The sequence below is a fragment of the Schistocerca americana genome, chromosome 3, assembly GCF_021461395.2.
Source record: "Schistocerca americana isolate TAMUIC-IGC-003095 chromosome 3, iqSchAmer2.1, whole genome shotgun sequence".
Classification (NCBI taxonomy): Eukaryota; Metazoa; Arthropoda; class Insecta; order Orthoptera; family Acrididae; genus Schistocerca; species Schistocerca americana.
Genome location: NC_060121.1, coordinates 369,967,374 through 369,987,198, shown reverse-complemented (window position 1 = coordinate 369,987,198; position 19,825 = coordinate 369,967,374). Strand labels below are relative to the sequence as shown.

Here is a 19,825-nt window from a genome sequence, read left to right as displayed (position 1 = left end):
ATAAACTACTTCTAACAGCAACAGACACACCACAGCCAACCATGTTTAGCCTATCCTTTTGGAAAACCATTATGTTCTTTGCAAAAATTTTGGTTGAGCTTATCTCCAGCTTTAGCCAGCTCTCAGTGCCTGTAATGATTTGAGAAACAGTGTTTTCTATTAGCTCTTGGAGCTCTGGTACTTTCCCAACACAGTTACAACAGTTTACAACTGTTATACTGATGGTTCCTGTATCTACGTTCTTCTTGTGTTCAGCCTGCACCCTTTGTGACCAAAGCCGTTTTTGTGTTTTCAGAGACCCTCTACCCTAAAAAACTGCCCAGTCCATGCCACACACCCCCTGCTACCCGTGTAGCTGCCTCCTGCATATGGTGGCCTCCTGACCTATTCAGTAGAACCAGAAACCCAACCACCCTACGGCGCAAGTTGAGGAATCTCCAGCTTACACAGTCACAGATCCAGCTGAGCCTATGATTCAGACCCTCCATTCGGCTCTGCACCAGAGGTCCACAATCGGTCCTGTCGACTATGCTCTGCTTTCATCTCACACGCAAGACTGGCAGTCTTTACCACTTCTGTTAGCCACTCGAAGTCAGAGAAAATCTCTTCCAATCCAAAGTGACACACATCGCTGGTACTGACATAACCACCACCTGCAGTTGGTTGCATTGCTTATGGCAGGACCCATTCCATGTCTGGAATGACTCCACCTGGTATGCACATGGAGTGAACTCTGTGATCTGCAGCTGAAACAATAACTGATTTCTCTGGCCCTTTTCACTTAAGAAACATAAGTTCTGGTCAGTATTTATTATTTTGAACAAATTTGAAGAACATTGATTTCAGTTGCCATTGACAGAATTAATATTCTGTAAAGACATTTACTTTCAATTATTTTCTGTTGACAGGATTTATCTCCAACAAGAAGTTTACAGAGCGGCTAGGAATGGGATACATCATATGTAAACTCGCCCAGAAATTGGATATTCAATGAAACAGGACTCAACTGACCAAATGGCTTTCTTCAGTTTCTCCATAGTCCAGGTATTATGGCTTCAGCACCATGTTTTCCAAACTCTGTACATGTATATGACACATATACAGTAAACAGATCCCCTATGATTTTTCATTGAGAGTATACTAGTTTCCTCTTTAGAATAAACCTACTTCGTCTTTCTATATGGTGGTGATGATTTCATTGTTTATGTTGTATGAAACTGTTTGCTAGATTTGATGGTAGAGGGAGGGAAGGAAGGGGGAGTGAAAGTCAGAGACAGAGATGTTAATTTATGGCTTAATTTTGACAAGCTGTCTATAAGTGCAAATTTAATTCATGCAGGTTTTTTAACTAATGATAATAATGTTAGATTCCATTTAACATTGGTATTTTGATATGCTTGACGCATGAACCATGGACCTTGTGGTGGTGGAGTGTCTTGCATGCTTCAATGATACAGATAGCCATACCTAGGTGAAACCACAATGAAGGGGTATCTGTTGAGAGGCCAGACAAACATGTGGTTTCTAAAGAGAAGCAGCAGCCTTTTCAGTAGTTGCAGGGGAACAACCTAGATGATTTTCTGTTCTGGCTTTGTAACATCAACCTGCCAAGCTGGTACTGCAAACGGCTTACAGCAAGGGGAAACTATAGCCATAATTTTTTTCACATGCATTGTGTGCAGTGTATGGCTAAACAAAGGTGATGTCCTCTCAAGTAAAATATCTTGGAGGTAAAATAGTCTCTCATTTGGATCTCCAGCCAGGGAGTGGTCAGCAGCATGTCATCATCAGGAGAAATGATACTGGGATCCTACGGATCGAGCATGGGATGTTAGATACTTTAATCAGGTTGGTAGGTTAGAGAATTTAAAAAGGAAAATGAACAGGATGAAGTTAGTTATAGCAGAGATTAATGAAGTTCAGTGGCAGGACAAACAGGATTTATTTTTGGTGAGTACGGGGCTATAAACACAAAATCAAATATAGGTAATCCATGAGAAAGTCTAATAATGAATACAAAAACAGGAATGTATATAAACTACTATGAGCAGCATAGTGAATGCATTATCATAGCCAAGATAGATACTAAGCCACCATTCTCCAGTGCAGAACAAGTTTATATGCCAACTAACTCTGCAGATGATGAAGAGACTGAAAAAAAATGTATGATCAGATAAAATAAATTATGCAGATAGTTAAAGGAGATAAAAATTTAATTCTAATGGGGGACTGGAAATCAATAGCAGGAAAGGAAGAGATGGAAAAATAGTATGTTAATATGGCCTCATAGAAAGGAATGAAAGAGAAATACACCTGACAGAATTTTCTACAGACCATAATTTAATCATTGCTAACACTTGTTTTAAGAAACATGAAAGATTGCAGAACCATTAAACTGCAAGACATTTCCAGGAGCAGCTGTGGCCTCCATCCACAATTTACTGCTTATAAACCATAGATTAAAAAGGAACAAATTGCACAAGGCAGTAAATTAAGGAGATGGAACCTGTTTAAGTTGAAAGAAGTTATTTACAGTTTCAGAGAGAGTATTATGCAATGGTTGACTGAAAAAGGTGAAAGAAAGCAGAATGGGTAGCTTTAAGAGATCAAATAGTGAAGGCAGGAGAGGAGCAAGTAGGTAAAAGGACAAGATCTAATAGAAATTTATTTGATGAAAGGGGAAGATGTAAAAATGCACCAAGTGAAGCACGTGAAAGGGAATACAAATGTCTAAAAACTGAGATTGAGAGGCAGTGCAAAATGCCTAAGCAGAACAAATGCAGGAATTTAGAGGTGTATTTCACTAGGGGAAAGATAGATACCACCTACAGGAAGACTAAAGAGATTTGTGGCAGCTGTATGTATATCACGAACTCAGATGGAAAACCAGGTCTAAGTAGAGAAGGAAAAGCTGAAATGTGGAAGGAGTCTACAGAGGCTCTGTTCAAGGAAGATGAACTTGAAGGCAACATTATAGAAATGGAAGGGGACATAGATGAAGATGTGATGGGAGATATGACACTGCAAGAAGAATATGACAGAGCACTGACAGAAGCAAGGCCCCTGGAATAGACAACATTCTGCCAGAACTACTGATAGCCTTGGGAAACCCAGCCATGACAGAACTTTTCTATGTGTTGTGCATGTTGTGTGAGACAGGTGAAATACCCTCAGACTTCAGGAAGAATGTAATGATTCCAATTCCAAAGAAAGCAGGTGCTGACAGTTGTTTATGTTAACAAATTATCAGTTTAATAAGACATAGTTGCAAAATTCTAGCAATAATTCTTTACATAAAAATGGAAAACTGATAAAACACTAACCTTAGAGAAGATCAGATTGGATTCTGGAGAAATGCAGGAATGTGCAAGGCAATACTGACTCTATGACTTAACTCAGAGGACAGATTAAGGAAAGACAAATCTACATTCAAAGCATTTGTAGACTTGGAGAAAGCGTTTGGCATTGTTGCCTGGAAAGCACTCTTTGAAATTACGAAGGTAACAGAGGTAAAATACAGGGAATTAAGTCTATTTACAACTTGTACAGAAACCAGATGGCAGTAGTAAGAGTCAATGAAACAAACAGATGCTGAGAACGCCTATGATTGTAATTTTTGTTGCGGGCTGGATGGCATTACAACTCTTCAATAATAATAATTCCATGTCACTCAATGGTCTCGCTCAAGTCATTCAACTGGATGCCACTTCAGCAACTTATGTGGGATCTGCAGTTTAACGTGGAATGGAACCATACCCTGCAAATTTTCGGATTGTTGGGAGGTAAAGGGTAGGTTCATAGGAGGCTGAAATATTTTATGGTCTGACTGGGATTACATCTGCAATCTTTCAGTTTCCAAGCATGCACTTTACCAGTAGACCACTGAGCTTGACACCTCTTTAATGAAAAGGGTATCATCTGAGAGAAATCAGATAAAACTCTGAATATAATATTTTCTCTTTTACATTTTTAATGTGTTTGTTTTTATTATTCAGCTAAGTATACCAAATCTGCTCTCACAGAGATAGGGGACAACCTACAGATGGCCACAGATGGCATAATGTAACATAATTGACTCACAGAAAAGGAAACATAAAACATTCATATCATCTGATCCACTTTTAGAGGAATTTCAGTGTAACCATGTGGCCATTTTGTTTCAACATCAGGAGGAAGTGAGGAATGAAAAAATTACAAAAGGAGCAAATATAGAAACAGGCCTTTATATCACCACATAAAAATAAAATGTATCACAAAGAACAGGAAAATATTACCAAAACAAAAATTTTAGGAACTGATACAGAAATTCTCAAAGCCGAGCAAAAAATTTTTTTAAAAAAAGTTGACATACAGTTGGAAGATTTGGGTGAAATTTAATCTAAATTGGTCAAGTCAGCTCATGAAGTCACCACAACACAGAGAACAAAGGAACACACATGATAGAATTCACAACGTGAAGAAGCACTATAAATAAGGAAGTTTTGAAATATAAACAATCTAGGCTTGTATGTAAGTTGTTAAAATATAAAATTTATTAGTCAGTAACCAGTTTAGATCATGGTCCGGTCATCATCACACCATTAAAACTCCATGATGATGGCTCGAGAGAGTGGGAAGGATCAGCCCACTATGTAAAGACAATAAACAGTGGTTATTGGCAGGCTGCTCCTTGCCAGTCTCTCCAACCATCATCGTGGAATTTTAATGGACAGTCTATGATCGTATCATGGTCAAAACCAGTTTGAAGATTTACAATTGTCATATTTTCAGCAAATTCAACAAATTATTCAAGAACTAGAAAACAACAAAGCTCTAGGGAAAGACAGTGTTGTTGCAGAAATGTCGAAGGGTGCACATGATGGAACTGTTAGGCAACCACAAAAGCAATCAATAACATATAGGAAACTGAGCAAATACAAGAAGACTGGAAAATATGGCTTACTCATCCTTTACACAAAAAGGGTGACAAAACAGATGTAAACACATACTGAGGAATATCTCTTCCTCGAGTCACATATAAATCCTGTCAAAAGCTTACCAAAGTAGATTGGAAAATCAAATGGAGGAGCAATTAAGGAAATACCAGGGAGTGTTTAGGAGAAGAAGATCATGCATCGAACAGATATCAAACTTAAAGCCCTTAATTGGGTATCAGAAACACTGAGCCCAAATTGTTTATGTGTCCTCTGTTGATTTTAGAAGAGCTCATATTTATGTCAATAGAGATACACTGAATTCAGAGCTGACAATAAAACAATGACAATCATCAAGCAAACTTTGACTCATACAACTTCCAAAGTCAAATTTTTAGGTGAAAGAACAAAACTTTTGAAATTAAAACAGGGATGAAGCAGGAGGACTGGCTGACTCCATTACCATTCAATTGCATTTTAGAGAAAGTAGTACAAGAATGGAGAAAATAACAGTTAACACTAAAAGACAGTTCTCATGCAAGAGACCTGTATGATCTGATGAGAATTCACAATTTAAGCTTGGAAGTGAAAAATCCCATAAGGCGCTGTTCTACTTTAGAAACCCTGATAGACCATGTTATCACAAATATACATCAGTCTATATAAATGGTTATAATAGAGGGAATCATTCCATGTAGGAAAAATATATCTAAAAACAAAGATGATGTGACTTACCAAATGAAAGTGCTGGCAGGTCGACAGACACACAAACAAACACAAACATACACACAAAATTCAAGCTTTCGCAACAAACTGTTGCCTCATCAGGAAAGAGGGAAGGAGAGGGAAAGACGAAAGGATGTGGGTTTTAAGGGAGAGGGTAAGGAGTCATTCCAATCCCGGGAGTGGAAAGACTTACCTTAGGGGGAAAAAACGGAAGGGTATACACTCACACACACACACACACACACATCCATCCACACATATACAGACATGATGTCTGTATATGTGTGGATGGATGTGTGTGTGTGTGTGTGTGTGTGTGTGAGTGTGTGTGTGTGTGTGTGTGTATACCCGTCCTTTTTTCCCCCTAAGGTAACTCTTTCCGCTCCCGGGATTGTAATGACTCCTTACCCTCTCCCTTAAAACCCACATCCTTTCGTCTTTCCCTCTCCTTCCCTCTTTCCTGATGAGGCAACAGTTTGTTGCGAAAGCTTGAATTTTGTGTGTATGTTTGTGTTTGTTTGTGTGTCTGTCGACCTGCCAGCACTTTCATTTGGTAAGTCACATCATCTTTGTTTTTAGATATATCAGTCTATATAAAAAGTTACTGGATTAAATACTGTAATTTGAAATCATTCAGGACTGTCACTGAAGTAATGGACATCTCAGAACACAACGAAGTCATATTTACAGAAGTAAGGCAGATGGAAGAAACTAATATAAATACGTTAAATATTATGATTAGATCAGATAAATAGAGTAATATGTATATTGCAAAATTAACTGATGAATGCAGGAAAGCTTTCAACTCAAAAACTATTACATAAATACGGTATACACCAAGAAAAACAAAAATGAGGAAGTTGGGTAAGGAACAGAAAAAAAAAAAAAAAAAAAAAAAAAAAAAAAAAAAAAAAAAAAAAAACACCTCCAATGCAGTCCACCAGAACAGAAAGAGTGGTTACTGGAGATAGTTAAAAAAACCAAATCAGTGTACTTCAAGAAACCAACTGAAAGTCCACATAATACAGCAAAGATTATCTGGCTTTTCAGTAATGCAGATAGAAATGTAGTGAGCAGCACAAACAGTGGAAACATATGCAAGTGTGAAGCCTTTTGTAGTCATTGTCCCTGTAGGTAAAATGTTGTAGGTTGTTAGGCATGCCACTGTATTTTTCAATTTTTTCTACATGACTGACATTTTGATCCATCTGCTGGGCTCTTATTCAGGATCTCGTAATGTTCCCAGTTAGCTGAACACTCAGCCAGCAATGAAGACTGCAAGACCCTGAAGAAGATCCCAGCAGATGGGTCAAAAGATGGTAGCATAGAAGAAAGTGAAGATTCACCTACAACAGAAAATAAATGAGAAAGGGAAGACCCACATGAGGTGGTTCCATTTTCAATGAACACTACACCACTGCAGTAAACAAACTCAGGTGGCAAAATGCCACAAAGAAAAAATAATAGAAAATAATCTAAATGTAATATGTTTGTTCCATTATTATACAGAGAACAGAGTAGTATGAAAACTAATAAGTAGAATGAAAACAAAAAATATAGAAGTACTGCTCATGGTATTTAGAACAGTCACTGACACATTTTTAATAAACAAGTCTGTGGAAGATTCTCTGAAGTCCTCAAAGCCAATAGAGTGATTGATTACATGGTGTGATCAAAAAGTATTGGGTTCCAATAACAATGAGGTCATTAGAGATGGAGCACAATCTCGGATTGTGTCAAGGGCGGGGAAGGAAATCAGCAATGCCCTTTCAAAGGAACAGGTGCATCCAGCAGAAATGTTTATGCTGAAAATAAAGTTGGGGATGCAGACCTACATGAGACAAGCAGTTACAAGTTCTTGGGAATGGTAGTCAACAAGGACTTGTCTTGGGAAAAACAAATAGATAATGTAGCACCGTCACCAAGTTTTGGCATGATTGAATAATTGCCTCTGCCATAGATAATGTAAGAGGTCTTGGAAGCAAGCCAGATCAGAGCTGACCAAATGCAGTTGCAACTGGAGCTAGCTGCTGATAAGGCAAATACTGGCTCCAAGGTACTAAGTCAATTACTACATGCTGCAACTCACTGGAGGAACCAGAGGCATAATAGGAATGATACTGCAGAAAGCAGAGCCACTACAGCCTGTGTGATCTAGCTGTCTTACACCTGAGTTGTAGTTTGTTGTTGCTTACACAACATTAACCCAAGCTGTAACAAAACAAGGACAGGCCAAGTCTGTATAAATACTTGTAATTCCTCATCAAAGTCTGCCAGTCGCAAGTCCTGAGGGGGACCTATGTTGACCTAAGAGCCTATGAGTCTACAAGGATCAACAAGTCACCGGCTTCAGACTCTGCCACTACTAATTGCAGCACTGTTGCTTGCATCATGCTTGATGATGTGGATTTAGCACCCTCCAACCAGCAGGCTACCTGAGGCCCTACTTCAGCTGATGCCAGCTTCCTACCTTAGGAGTCAACCATACAAGCCTGGGGTCTTGCAGCCACTCAGCCACCATTGCCTGTTCAGGGAAAACGCTATGCTGCCTGCATTTGTCTGTGTGCGTGGATTCTGATGCTGCTGTGAGCCATCTAACCCATACTAGGACTACCGTGTGATTCGGCATGCCTTAGCACGCCTCATCAAGTGCAACTGGGTAGCCTTTAGTCTGCAGTCTGGGCAAACTGCTTGCCACCAGCTGCTACAGTTAGCACTGTTGCAAGGTCATTGCTATCATTAATTTATTGCGCAATGCTACTGATGGTCGTACCTCTTCTCCGACTGCCTACAACTTACCTACTGGGGACATTGACTTCTCTGAAGATCACTGTGACTGCTGTAGTTTATTGAGTAATAAATGAATATACCAATCCTGATGTTTTCATTTTGATGTGAGAGATGACTACTAGGCATCTACACACTGCTCCAAAAGGACCCTACCCAGAATGGTGTACTACTGGCTTCCTGACACTAATAAGTCAGTACCATCACCCACCACAGTAGCCATCCACTCCCAGCCATTGCAGTAATATAGGTCTAGTAATCAGTTCAAACCTAATCCTAATGAGGATGTTGTCTAATACAGTAAATGAAGACACATTAATAAAGATATACTACCATCTCATCTATGCATTCTTGTCATATAATGTACCGATTTGGTGTCTTGCTGCCAACAAACATATTGAAAAAACAGTTAAGCTTCAAAAGAAAGCTTTGAGGTATATTGTAAAGTTACATATATAAATGATTATTTACCTGAAAGAATATTGTACCATATCCCCAAATAAAGCTTCGCATACATATAATACTAGGAACTGGACTGATTACCATATAACAAGTAAATGAGTGAAAGCAAAAGGTAAGGTCCTTATAGAAGGAGAGTGTATTTTTTACAATATGCTCCCAGATGACATAAAGAGTATAAAAATATTGTCAGCATTTACAAGAAAATTAAAATATTACTTGCTATGAATTGTCACTACAGCATATCAGAACACCTACACAAACTTCACAGCACCTAAACACAAAACTGTATGTGCTTATGGGTAAATGTGTGTGTGTGTGAGTGAAGAAAAGAATTAACAACGAAGTTGTACTATCATATTTGTTGTCTGTTTTTCATTTTTGTGTATTTAAATGTTCTCATTAAACAATGGAAACTTCAGTTAGAAATATTTACAATGTAGGGAAAGACAGATTGCTATTTACCATTTTAAAAAATTATGTCAAGTTGCAGACAGGCACAATTAAAAGTTGCTGACATAAAGCTTTCGGCCACAGCCTTCATCAGTAAAAGAAAGACACACACACCATTCACACACACAAGCAAGCACAGCTCATGCAACATATGACCATCAACTCCAACATCTCGAGCCGGAATGTCATTTACCTATAAGCACATACAGTTTGTGTTTAGGTGCTGTGATGTTTGTGTAGGTATTATGATATACTGTAGCGACAATTCATAGCATGTAGCATTCTGGCCCGAGATGCTGGAGTTGGCGGTTATGTGCTGTGAGGTTTGCTCGCTTGTGTGTGTGTGTGTGTGTGTGTGTGTGTGTGTGTGTGTGTGAATGGTGTTTGTCTCTCTTTTAATGATGAAGCCTGTGGCTGAAAGCCTTATGTAAGTGCCTTTTCATTGTGCCTGTATGCAACTTTATGTGTCTTCCTTACAATAAGTAACAATCTGTCTTTTCCTATACTTTAAATATTCTCATTGTTAGTAGACAAACACGAAATAGTAATAAACATTATGTGAAAGAAGTTAGGACAAAACATAAAACCAAAAGAATAACTCTCCATGAAGATGAACCATGTACATATATATTTAACTTTATATGCGGGTGAAAATGTATTTAGGTACTTTTTGCTTTGGTAAGTAGTGTGAATATTTCTGTTTCTGTGTGCACCTGTATAGCTGTAACCAGGTGAGTAACAAATAACAGTGCTGTTTCTTGCTTGTTTTTAAATGGTAATGTCTGATATCATGTAAAATGATCTAAGGGCAAATAAATAAATAAAATATAATAAATTGTGCAAAGAACAGCAAAAGTTTGGAGAAAGAAGTAGACTCACTAGTTGGAAACAGTTTTAAGTGTTGCATTGGTCCAAGACAAATTGTGTGAACTGAATGTGCTACAGAGGCTGGTATTACACTAGGTTGCAGCCACTGGCAGACTGTTTGACAGTTAGCCAGTTAACCATATTGAGGGCTGCACCAAAGGGAAGATAAGTACATGGGTGAAAATCTGCTTAAAACCATTACAAATCTAGATTTCTTAAATATAGTGTTTTAATAATGTGTTTATCACATCTGCTCCAGTTTTTCTTGTTTCAGGTTGTAAAATGACACACTCCTTTTGCTAAGATTAGATTAGATTAGATTTACTTTCATTACAATTAATCCATAGTGAGGAGGTACTACAGGATGTAGAACATCTCAGAAAAACAATAATACATGACAAATATTTACAACTGAAACAAATAAGCTAATGTACCTTCCACAGGTCCCAAGTGGAATGATTGTCATTTTTTTTAATGAACACCATATGAAAGAATCATTTTACAAACACTAATGCACTGAATTTAAAATAAAAAAGTGTTTTTTATTTATATGGTAATAAACATGTAATAGAACTACTATAATACTTACTTATAATGAACACATTACTGCACTGAAATGGTGTGGAAATTAGATTGTATACACTATGATATAATTTTATTTCTCCTTAATTACTATAAAATTCAACTGTTATTCAAAACTCACCTGGATTGTAACTATGGAAATGAATGCTTTAGTATGATTTGTGTATATATCGTTTTGTTCATCTTGGAGGATCTCAAAAAGATCAATTTTGAATGGATACAGTGACTCTGCACATTGTCTTATGATGTCTTTTAAGACTGATAGTTGCAGAAATATCCTTCCTGCTGCCGGCCATTGACTACCAAGTCCAGAGAAAATAAACCACACTGATTTTCTATGTTTGTTGCAGACCTGTTAAGGAATATAAAATGTAGATTAGCTGCTAAATAACAGATGTTCAGTGCAAATTATAGTTATATACACTCTGTTATATGTTTTCTACTGTAATTAAAAAATTGTATTTACACATCATATTAAGAGATATAAGGTAACTTTTTTGGTAAACAAACCATTGTTCTTCACAGTAAAACTAAGATTCAGGGTTTCATAAACAATATGCCACTACCTGAACTTGCTTGTAAGTTCTACATTCTGTTGACACAATCAACATTACATCATAATTTCTGTAGCAATTGCGTTCAATGGAACAAACAACTACCTAATAATGAAGAATTTCACTTCCCTGTACGTCTTGCAGGCTGCTGCCATTGGGATTCATCACCATGTAGCCCCTCCAGTCATGTCGTATGATGTTTACTGAGTGTATTTCTTGTATAAGTGCTTGGAATGCATGATTTTTATTCTCATCTTGAAGCTGCTCATGTAAAACAGAAGGTTAGGCTAAATATCTGGCTTGAAAGCTATCCTGGTCAAGATCTTCTACTCTTATGGTTTTGAACTAATAATTTGGAATTATAACATTAGATACATAAACAGTATAATATAAACATTTATTAACCATAAACATCATTAAGGGCAAATTATAATAAATTTTTATGTTTTATATTATATGTATATGTACAATTCTCATCGAATGTAGCATTAAAATTAAATGAAAATAGTCGCAAAATATGCACTTAGTAAAAGATTCTTTCTCATCTCCCACATTCTTAATTCCAGTGTCAACCCATTATAATGGGATATGTTATTCAGAAGAACATAAATTTAGCTGTTTCACTACAGGAGACATAAGGGATTAAAGCCATTTGATTCCATTAGACAAAAATGTGTACACTGGACCTTAACTACAAACTCTGTTTCCTGGAAAAAACTTCTTAACTAAGCAGTTGAATTTCATATAGTACAGTATAGAATAGTACTTTATTGATCATTTTTTATCTTTTCTGTATATAGTTACAGTGAGATAGCCTATAGCAACTACTACACACTGACACCACAGTCAGCATGGGTGATAGCCACACACATCGAAATTTGCGCGTGAGTGCGAAATGAAGTCAAAAAATGCTGTCCATATGCAGAACATTTTTACCGCTAGGGGTGCAGTGATTCACCTGCAGTGACGAGCCACATATGATCTTAGAATAGCAGAGCAACTTCCGATTTTTACCCTTTGTTTTTTGTAGAGATTCTGTAACTCTCATCAATGTAGTAACTCTTACACAACTGTGAATGTGGATAGTTAACAAAACTATTTGAAGCTCCATCTCATCTTCGATTGTACGGAAGTTCAAGTGCTGGATTAATGTGGATAGTTAACAAAACTATTTGAAGCTCCATCTCATCTTCGATTGTACGGAAGTTCAAGTGCTGGATTTTCTCACATAGTTATACCTCTCATCAGTGGTGACCCCTAAATGATTTTGTTGTATGGAATTAGCAAACATTGATGGAACCATCTATGGTATCACACCTGGCAGTGCGCCTCCCGCCCTTTTGGCCCCACAATCCCGTATTGTGGTTTGCTCAGGTGGAGGCAAGCTTTTCCTACACTGGAATAACTGTCAATAACACAAAATTTTCTTTGGTCATAAGCCAGCTCGACCAGTGTTATGCTATGGAGGTCCAAGACATAATAACAGCTCCTCTGACGGAAAAACCTATGACAGATTAAAAGCAGAGCTCAACGTCATATAGTGGCTTCACAGGAAGATCACATACGCCAGGTATTGACTCAAGAAGAAATGAGTGACAGGAAACTCTCACAATACCTTCGCCATCTTCACGACAAAGTGGACATTGGCACCATTCCTGACAACCTCCTACGTACGATTTGGAGTAATCATCTGCCTGCCCAGGGAAAAGTCATCATTGCTACACAGTCGGGCATGTCACTGGACGCGGTTGCGGAACTTGCTGACCACATTCAAGATGCCATCATGCCATGCTAGCAGGTCAGTACAGTAACTGTTCCTTCCAGTGTTATGTCCATAACCCCTACAGTGTTGTGTGCCGATTACAATGCCCTGGCCACTAAGGTAGATCTCTTAAGTGCACAGATGGCAGCTTTGCTTTCACGTCATAATACGAGCCACTGTAGTCAGCATAGCTGATGACATTCAAGGACTCACTCTACTTCACATACCATGTCAGAGTCAGGCCCCACAGTTTTCCGGTACCACCGCAGATACGGCGAGCAGGCGGAAAAGTGTACAAACCCATCCACTTTCCTAAATGAGAACAACGGTTGTCAGTAGGCACCACAAACTGCCCCAACACCTCTCACTGCCTAATTATAAAGGATCGAACCATAGGAAGGAAATACCTAATTGATACTGGATCTGATCTGTTTTACCAAGGAAGTCAATCCACTTCTACAGGCCATGCACGGCAGTCAACTTAGAAGCTGCAAACAATACAGAGATCCCAACTTACAGTACACGGCGAATCTAGGCCTGCGTAGGCAATTTACATGGAATTTCACAGTAATGGATGAGGCTGAGGCAATAATAGGTGCGGACTTCTTAGCGTATTTCAAACTTTTGCCTGATGGATCTAATGCCTGCTTTGTGGGCAGCCTTACTGGTCAGACGACCTCCAGATTATCACCGTGGTACTAGAACCAGTAGCATCAAGCTTGTGCAAGTAGCAGATGAAGAGTACCGTGGAATTTTGTAAGATTTTCCGGCCTTAACTAGACCAAAAGGAATGCCAAAACAGGTGTTGCATGACACTGTCCACCACATCAAAACTACTGATGGACCACGTGTGTCATGTCGCAAATGCAGATTAGCATCTGGATGCCTTGCAATAGCAAAGGCAGAGTTTGATCTTATGTTGAAGGAGGGAATTATTCGCCCACCATCTAGTCTGTGGGCATGAGCATTACACCTAGTACCTAAAAAAGGTGAAGTCAGGCATCCATGCGGCAATTATCAAGCACTGAATGCTAGGACTATTCCCGACCGCTACCTGGTACCATTATTACATGACTACAATCATGCTCTTCATGTCTCAACAATATTTAGCATCACTGATTGTGCGAAGGCCAACATGCAGATCCTGGTCATGCCAAAGGACGTTCCCAAGATGGCTATAATTACACCCTTTGATTGTTCTACTCGAAGCTTTTGACTTTCATGTTGTGGAACACTGCACGGAACTGGCAGCGGTTTATAGATTCCATCTTGTGTAGTAGAGGCCATCTTACAACTGCCAAAGCCTACCACCATAAAAGAGCAACGCAGACACCTCGGGATGCTGAATTTTTACAAGCATCACTTACCACATACCGCCAAGCAACTATCGCCTTTAAATGCAGCACTATCAGTCACAAAGGTACAAGGTAATGCTCCTGTGCAAAGGAATGAGAGTATGGACATGGCATTCAAAGCAATGAAAGACAGCCTTGCTCAGGCCACCCTACTCACTCGCCCAAAACTTGACGCTCCGTTTGCCTTAGTGGCTGATGCCAGCCAGTTTGCAATCGGCTCGGCTTTACAACAATGGGTAGATGGTGCATGGCACCTGTTGGCATATTTTTCACATAAATTGATGCCTTCACAGCAGTGCTGGAGTGCATATGATAGGGAGTTGTTGGCTATGTACCAATTGATCAAGCATTTCAAGTCATAGGTTGAAGCACAGGATTTCGCAGTTTATACCGACCACAAACCATTGGTATACACATTCAGTAAGAACAGTGATGATTGCTCACCACATCAGTACTCTCAACTAAAGTGTATAAGCCAGTTCACTACAGACTTGCAAGCACATTTCCAGATAGACCAACACGGTGGCTGACTGCTTAACCAGAGTATCTGGTGTTTCACAACCACTGAACATGACAGAGCTAGCAGTAGCACAGAAAGAAAACCACGAACCACAAGCAGTATTATGCAATGACAAAACTTCACTAAAATTGCAACTGGTCAACATTCTGGGCGAAACTGGCATGGTCTGCTGCGACATACTGCATGGCAGATCATGATCATATGTACCGACCGCATTCTGCCAGACAGAGTTATATAACATCCATAACCTCTGTCACCCTGGAGTGCGCACAATGGTTAAGCTGGTGTCAAAGAGGATTGTGTGGCTGGGCATGGACAGAGATTGTCATCAGTGGACTAGAGCTTGCCTGCGCTGCAAGTGATGCAAACTTGCCTGGCACGTGTACGCTCCAATAGGGGAGTTCCCAGATGTCAATGAGTGTTTTGCTCACGTTCACCTAGATGTGGTAGGACCACTGCCTCCCTCAGACGTCCATCACTATTTAATGACAATGATCGACAGGTACATGCGTTGGCCTGAAGCAGTGCCTATTGATGACACTTCAGCAGAAATGCTAGCAGCAGATTTCATGTCAACACGGCTCGCGAGATTCACCTGTCCTCTCCATATAACAACTGACAGGGGGAGGCAGTTCGAGTCTGAATTGTTCACGCAGCTAGCCAAGTTCTGCAGATACTCGCACCATAAGACCACTGCCTATCACCCAGCTAGTAATGGCATACTGGAAAGATAGCACCGCACTTTGAAGGCGGCACTGATGTGCCACGGGACCACATGGACTTCAGCACTGCCCATTGTCCTGTTTGGTCTGAGGACTGCATACAAACCAGACACTGAGGCTTCACCAGCAGAGCTTGTATGTGGAGAGTCTACCAAGCAAATTCGTCGATGCCACAAAGATATGTGACTTTAACCATCAACCACAATTCCTACATACTTTATGTAAGACTGTGGACCGCATGAAACCAGTGAAAGCCACAAGGCATGGAAAGCATAAAACTTTCGTCCATAAGGATCTGGACACGTGCACACATGTTATGCTTTGCACAGACACTGTCAAACCACCACTGCAACCACCCTACACTGGACCACACCGTGTGCTGTATAGGAACTTACATACGATGGACATTCTCATTAATGGCACAAAAGTTACAGTTTCAATAAGTAGAGTTAAACCAGCCTACATGTTCAAAGAGGTGCCGAGTACACTGCCAAAGATTCTGAGAGAGGAGAAGGAAGGGACCACAATCCAGCCTCCCATTCCACCACCACCTCAACCACATCAAGAAAAGCAAAATGCATGATTCACTCAGGAAGACACGTTAATTTTCCTGCCAGGTACCGAGATGACTTACCACGTTCCGCTTTCGCCAAGGGGGCTCCTGTAGCAACTACTACGCACTGACACTGCAGTTGGCACATGCGATAGTCACTCATGCCAAAGTTTGCACATGAGTGCAAAATGAAGACAGAGGAATGCTGTCCTTACGCCAAGCATTTTTGCCACTAGGGGTGTAGTGATTCACCTGCAGCAATGTGCCACATTTGCTCTTAGAATAGCATAGCAGTTACCGATTTTTACTTTTTGTTTTTTGTAGAGATTCTGTGACTCTCGTTGATATAGTAATGCCTACACAACTGCGAATGTGGAGAGTTAATAAATCTGTTTGAAGTTCCATCTCATCTTTAATTGTACGGAAATTCAAGTGTGGGATTTTCTCACATAGTTATACCTCTCGTCAGTGGTCAGTAACCTGAAACCTGCACCATTTGATGTTTTATGTGATTAAAACATATCTATCTTGTAATAGAACTTGTTTAAGAGGTACATTTTAAGAGTTGCATTTTATTGTTAATGTATGCCCATTTTATTTATAGTAAAGTTTTATCTGTTCTTGCTATGATTCATTTTTCCTCATTTTTCTTTGTGAAAGTTCTGTACACAGTTGTAGCTTTTGCACAGTTTTATCACTTATTGTGAAAAGAAGCTGTTCTTTGTTTTCTATAACTCTTACACAGATGTTGTGACCTCCAAGATATATAAACAAGCCAACATAGCACGTCATGATTTTGGAAAAAGTGGCTTACATAGTTTCTGAAAGTTGTATTTTCAACTGTCTTAATAATTCTTCATGTTACGAAGCATCTTATACTTCCAGAATAGTTTCCTCAAACAAAATTCATATCTTAGCAATGATTCCACATGTCCATAGTATACATTTTTAATAATCTACTGTGTTCTGCATCCTGTTAGAATTTCAACACAACAACATGTAATGCTTATTTTATTAGTTACTTTGTTGGTTATTCATAAGTAGATGTGTCATCTTATTTGGAAAAGTTAACTATTTTTATAAAAATAACTAAATCATGCATACAATAATATTATCTCATGTAGGGCTAGATTAACCTGTGTTTTTTTAAGTTGTGATATATTGTGTACAATGTCTTTCTCTTCATAATTGCATATAAAGTTACAATTAAGCACTACACAGAAAAACACACTACACTTCACTGCATAGCACTGTGCACACATACACACTTTCTCTCTCTCTCTCTCTCTCTCTCTCAGCTGGCATCAAAACCTTAATGATATTTCCACCATTCTATTGAATTCTTCATGCTGACACATTGTTCATTAAGTCCACAGTTCATCCCTTTTTGATTATATCTATAGTCCAGAGATTTTAGTGCCATCCGCAGTTTATAGTTGCTTTCTAGTCACAGAATATTTCTAGAGTTTGTGGTCATTTGCTTTGTGAGGCAAGTACAAATATTACAAGTGGTGTTTTCCTTCTGCATATATTATAAAGCTGTTTTTTGAGAAATACTCTGTGATATGTGGCATGACTTTTACTTCATTTAGCTCATTTTCAACTTTGCTTCTAATTAGTACATTTGTCTCATCTGAAAATCTAATTCATTTTCGCTTATGTGCAGATGATCCAACTCATTTCATGAAAATTAAGAACATGATTGGGCCTCAGAGTAATCCTTCAGATACATCATATTTAACATGCTCTTTTTCAGAGTGGCACACACTCATCCTTTTTCCTGCTTCTACATTTACTTCAACTATTTCTGCCTGTTTGGAAGGTAGGAGTTGTGTATTATATTCTGTATACTTAACAGGTCCTTTTAATGAGTTACAGCCCATGGCTCTTAGCTTCAGAAGTCTTTGTGGTGTCTAGAAATATAGCTGTTACATGTTATACACTGAAGCACCATAGAAACTGGTATATGCATGTATATTCAAATACAGAGATACATAAACAGGCAGAACATGATGCAGCCATCAGTAATGCCTATATAAGACAACAAGTGTGGGGCACAGTTATTAGATCCGTTACTGCTACTACAATGGCAGGTTATCAAGATTTAAGTGAGTTTGAACATGGTGTTATAATCGTGACATGAGCGATGGGACACAGCATCTCTGAGGTAGCGATAAAATGGGGATTTTCCCATATGAGCGTTTAAAGAGTGTACCATGAATATGAGGAATCCTGCAAAACTTCAAACCTCCAACATCGCTGCAGCTGGAAAAAGATCCTGCAAGAATGGGACCAACAATGGCTGAAGAGAATTGTTCAGCATGACAGAAATGCAATCCTTCCACAAATTGCTGCAGATTTCAATACTGGGCCATCAACAAGTGTCAGCATGTGAATAAATCAATGAAACATCATCAATATGGGCTTTCAGAATCAAAGGCCCACTTATGAAACCTTGATGACTTCACAACAAAATGCTTTATCCCTTGCCTGGGCCTGTCAACACTGACATTGGACTGAGGATGACTGGAAACATGTTGTCTAGTTGGACAAGCTTCATTTCAAATTGTATCAAGCAGATGGACGTGTATGGGTATGGTGATAATCTCATGAATCCATGGACCCTGTTTGTCAGCAGTAGGCTGTCCGGGCTCGTGGAGGCTCTGTAATGGTGTGGGGCATGTGCAGTTGGAGTGTTATGGGACCCCTGATATGTCTAAATACGACTCTGAAAGGTGACACATATGTAAGTGTCCTAACTGATCAGCTGCATCCATTCATGTCCATTGTGCATTCCAACGGACTTTAGCAATTCCAGCTGGACAATGTGATACCCCACACATCCATAATTTTTGCAGAGTGGCTCCAGGAACACTCTCCTGAGTTTAACCACTTCTGTTGGCTACTAGACTTACCAGACATGAACAATATTGGGCATAACTGGGTTACCTTACAACGTGTTGTTCAGAAGAGATCTCCACCCCTTCATACCCATACGGATTTACGCGCAACCCTGCAAGATTCATGGTGTCAATTCCCTCCAGCACCACTTTAGACATTATTTGAGTCCATGCCATGTCATTTTGCAGCACTTCTGCATGCTTGCGGGGGCCCTACATGATACTCAGGTGAACCAGTTTCTTTGGCTCTTCAGTGTATATTGCACAATCAAGTCCATACCCCACTGGGAAAATTAAAGATAGCTCTTTCTGTACAGCTACATTCATGAAACAGTACTGTGAGTTACATAACAATTTTTCTTCTATGAACCTTAGAAGTCTTTATTTAAAACATTTGTTTTTCTAATATTTTGATGAAGCTAGATAACAGAAAGAAATATTCCTGATGATAAGAAAGAACTGTAGATATTAATAAGGGATTTGGCTATTACTGCTGCATACATCTTTACAATAAAATTATCAATGCTATCAATTCCAGACAAAAACTTTTATTTTAGTTCACTAGTAACTTTTAACATCTTTTCCTCTTCTGCCAAGCATAGAAGTGTGTATTTTTGTTCATAATGCTTCCTACTTGTTCTCCTCTGTCATTTAGTGCATGCTATTTTGCAA

The 19,825-nt window shown here is 39.0% G+C and overlaps 1 protein-coding gene across 1 annotated transcript in view; it reads right to left on the bottom strand.

The window, feature by feature from the left end:
* Positions 1-19,825, bottom strand: part of LOC124606090 (fatty acid synthase-like) — a 448,407-nt gene that overhangs the window by 271,313 nt on the left and 157,269 nt on the right. The window contains exons 8-9 of the mRNA XM_047138055.1: positions 11,477-11,602; positions 10,909-11,139 (exon numbers count right to left, since the gene is read on the bottom strand). Coding sequence (XP_046994011.1) covers positions 10,909-11,139; positions 11,477-11,602 — 357 coding nt within the window. The remainder of the gene's footprint in view (positions 1-10,908; positions 11,140-11,476; positions 11,603-19,825) is intronic.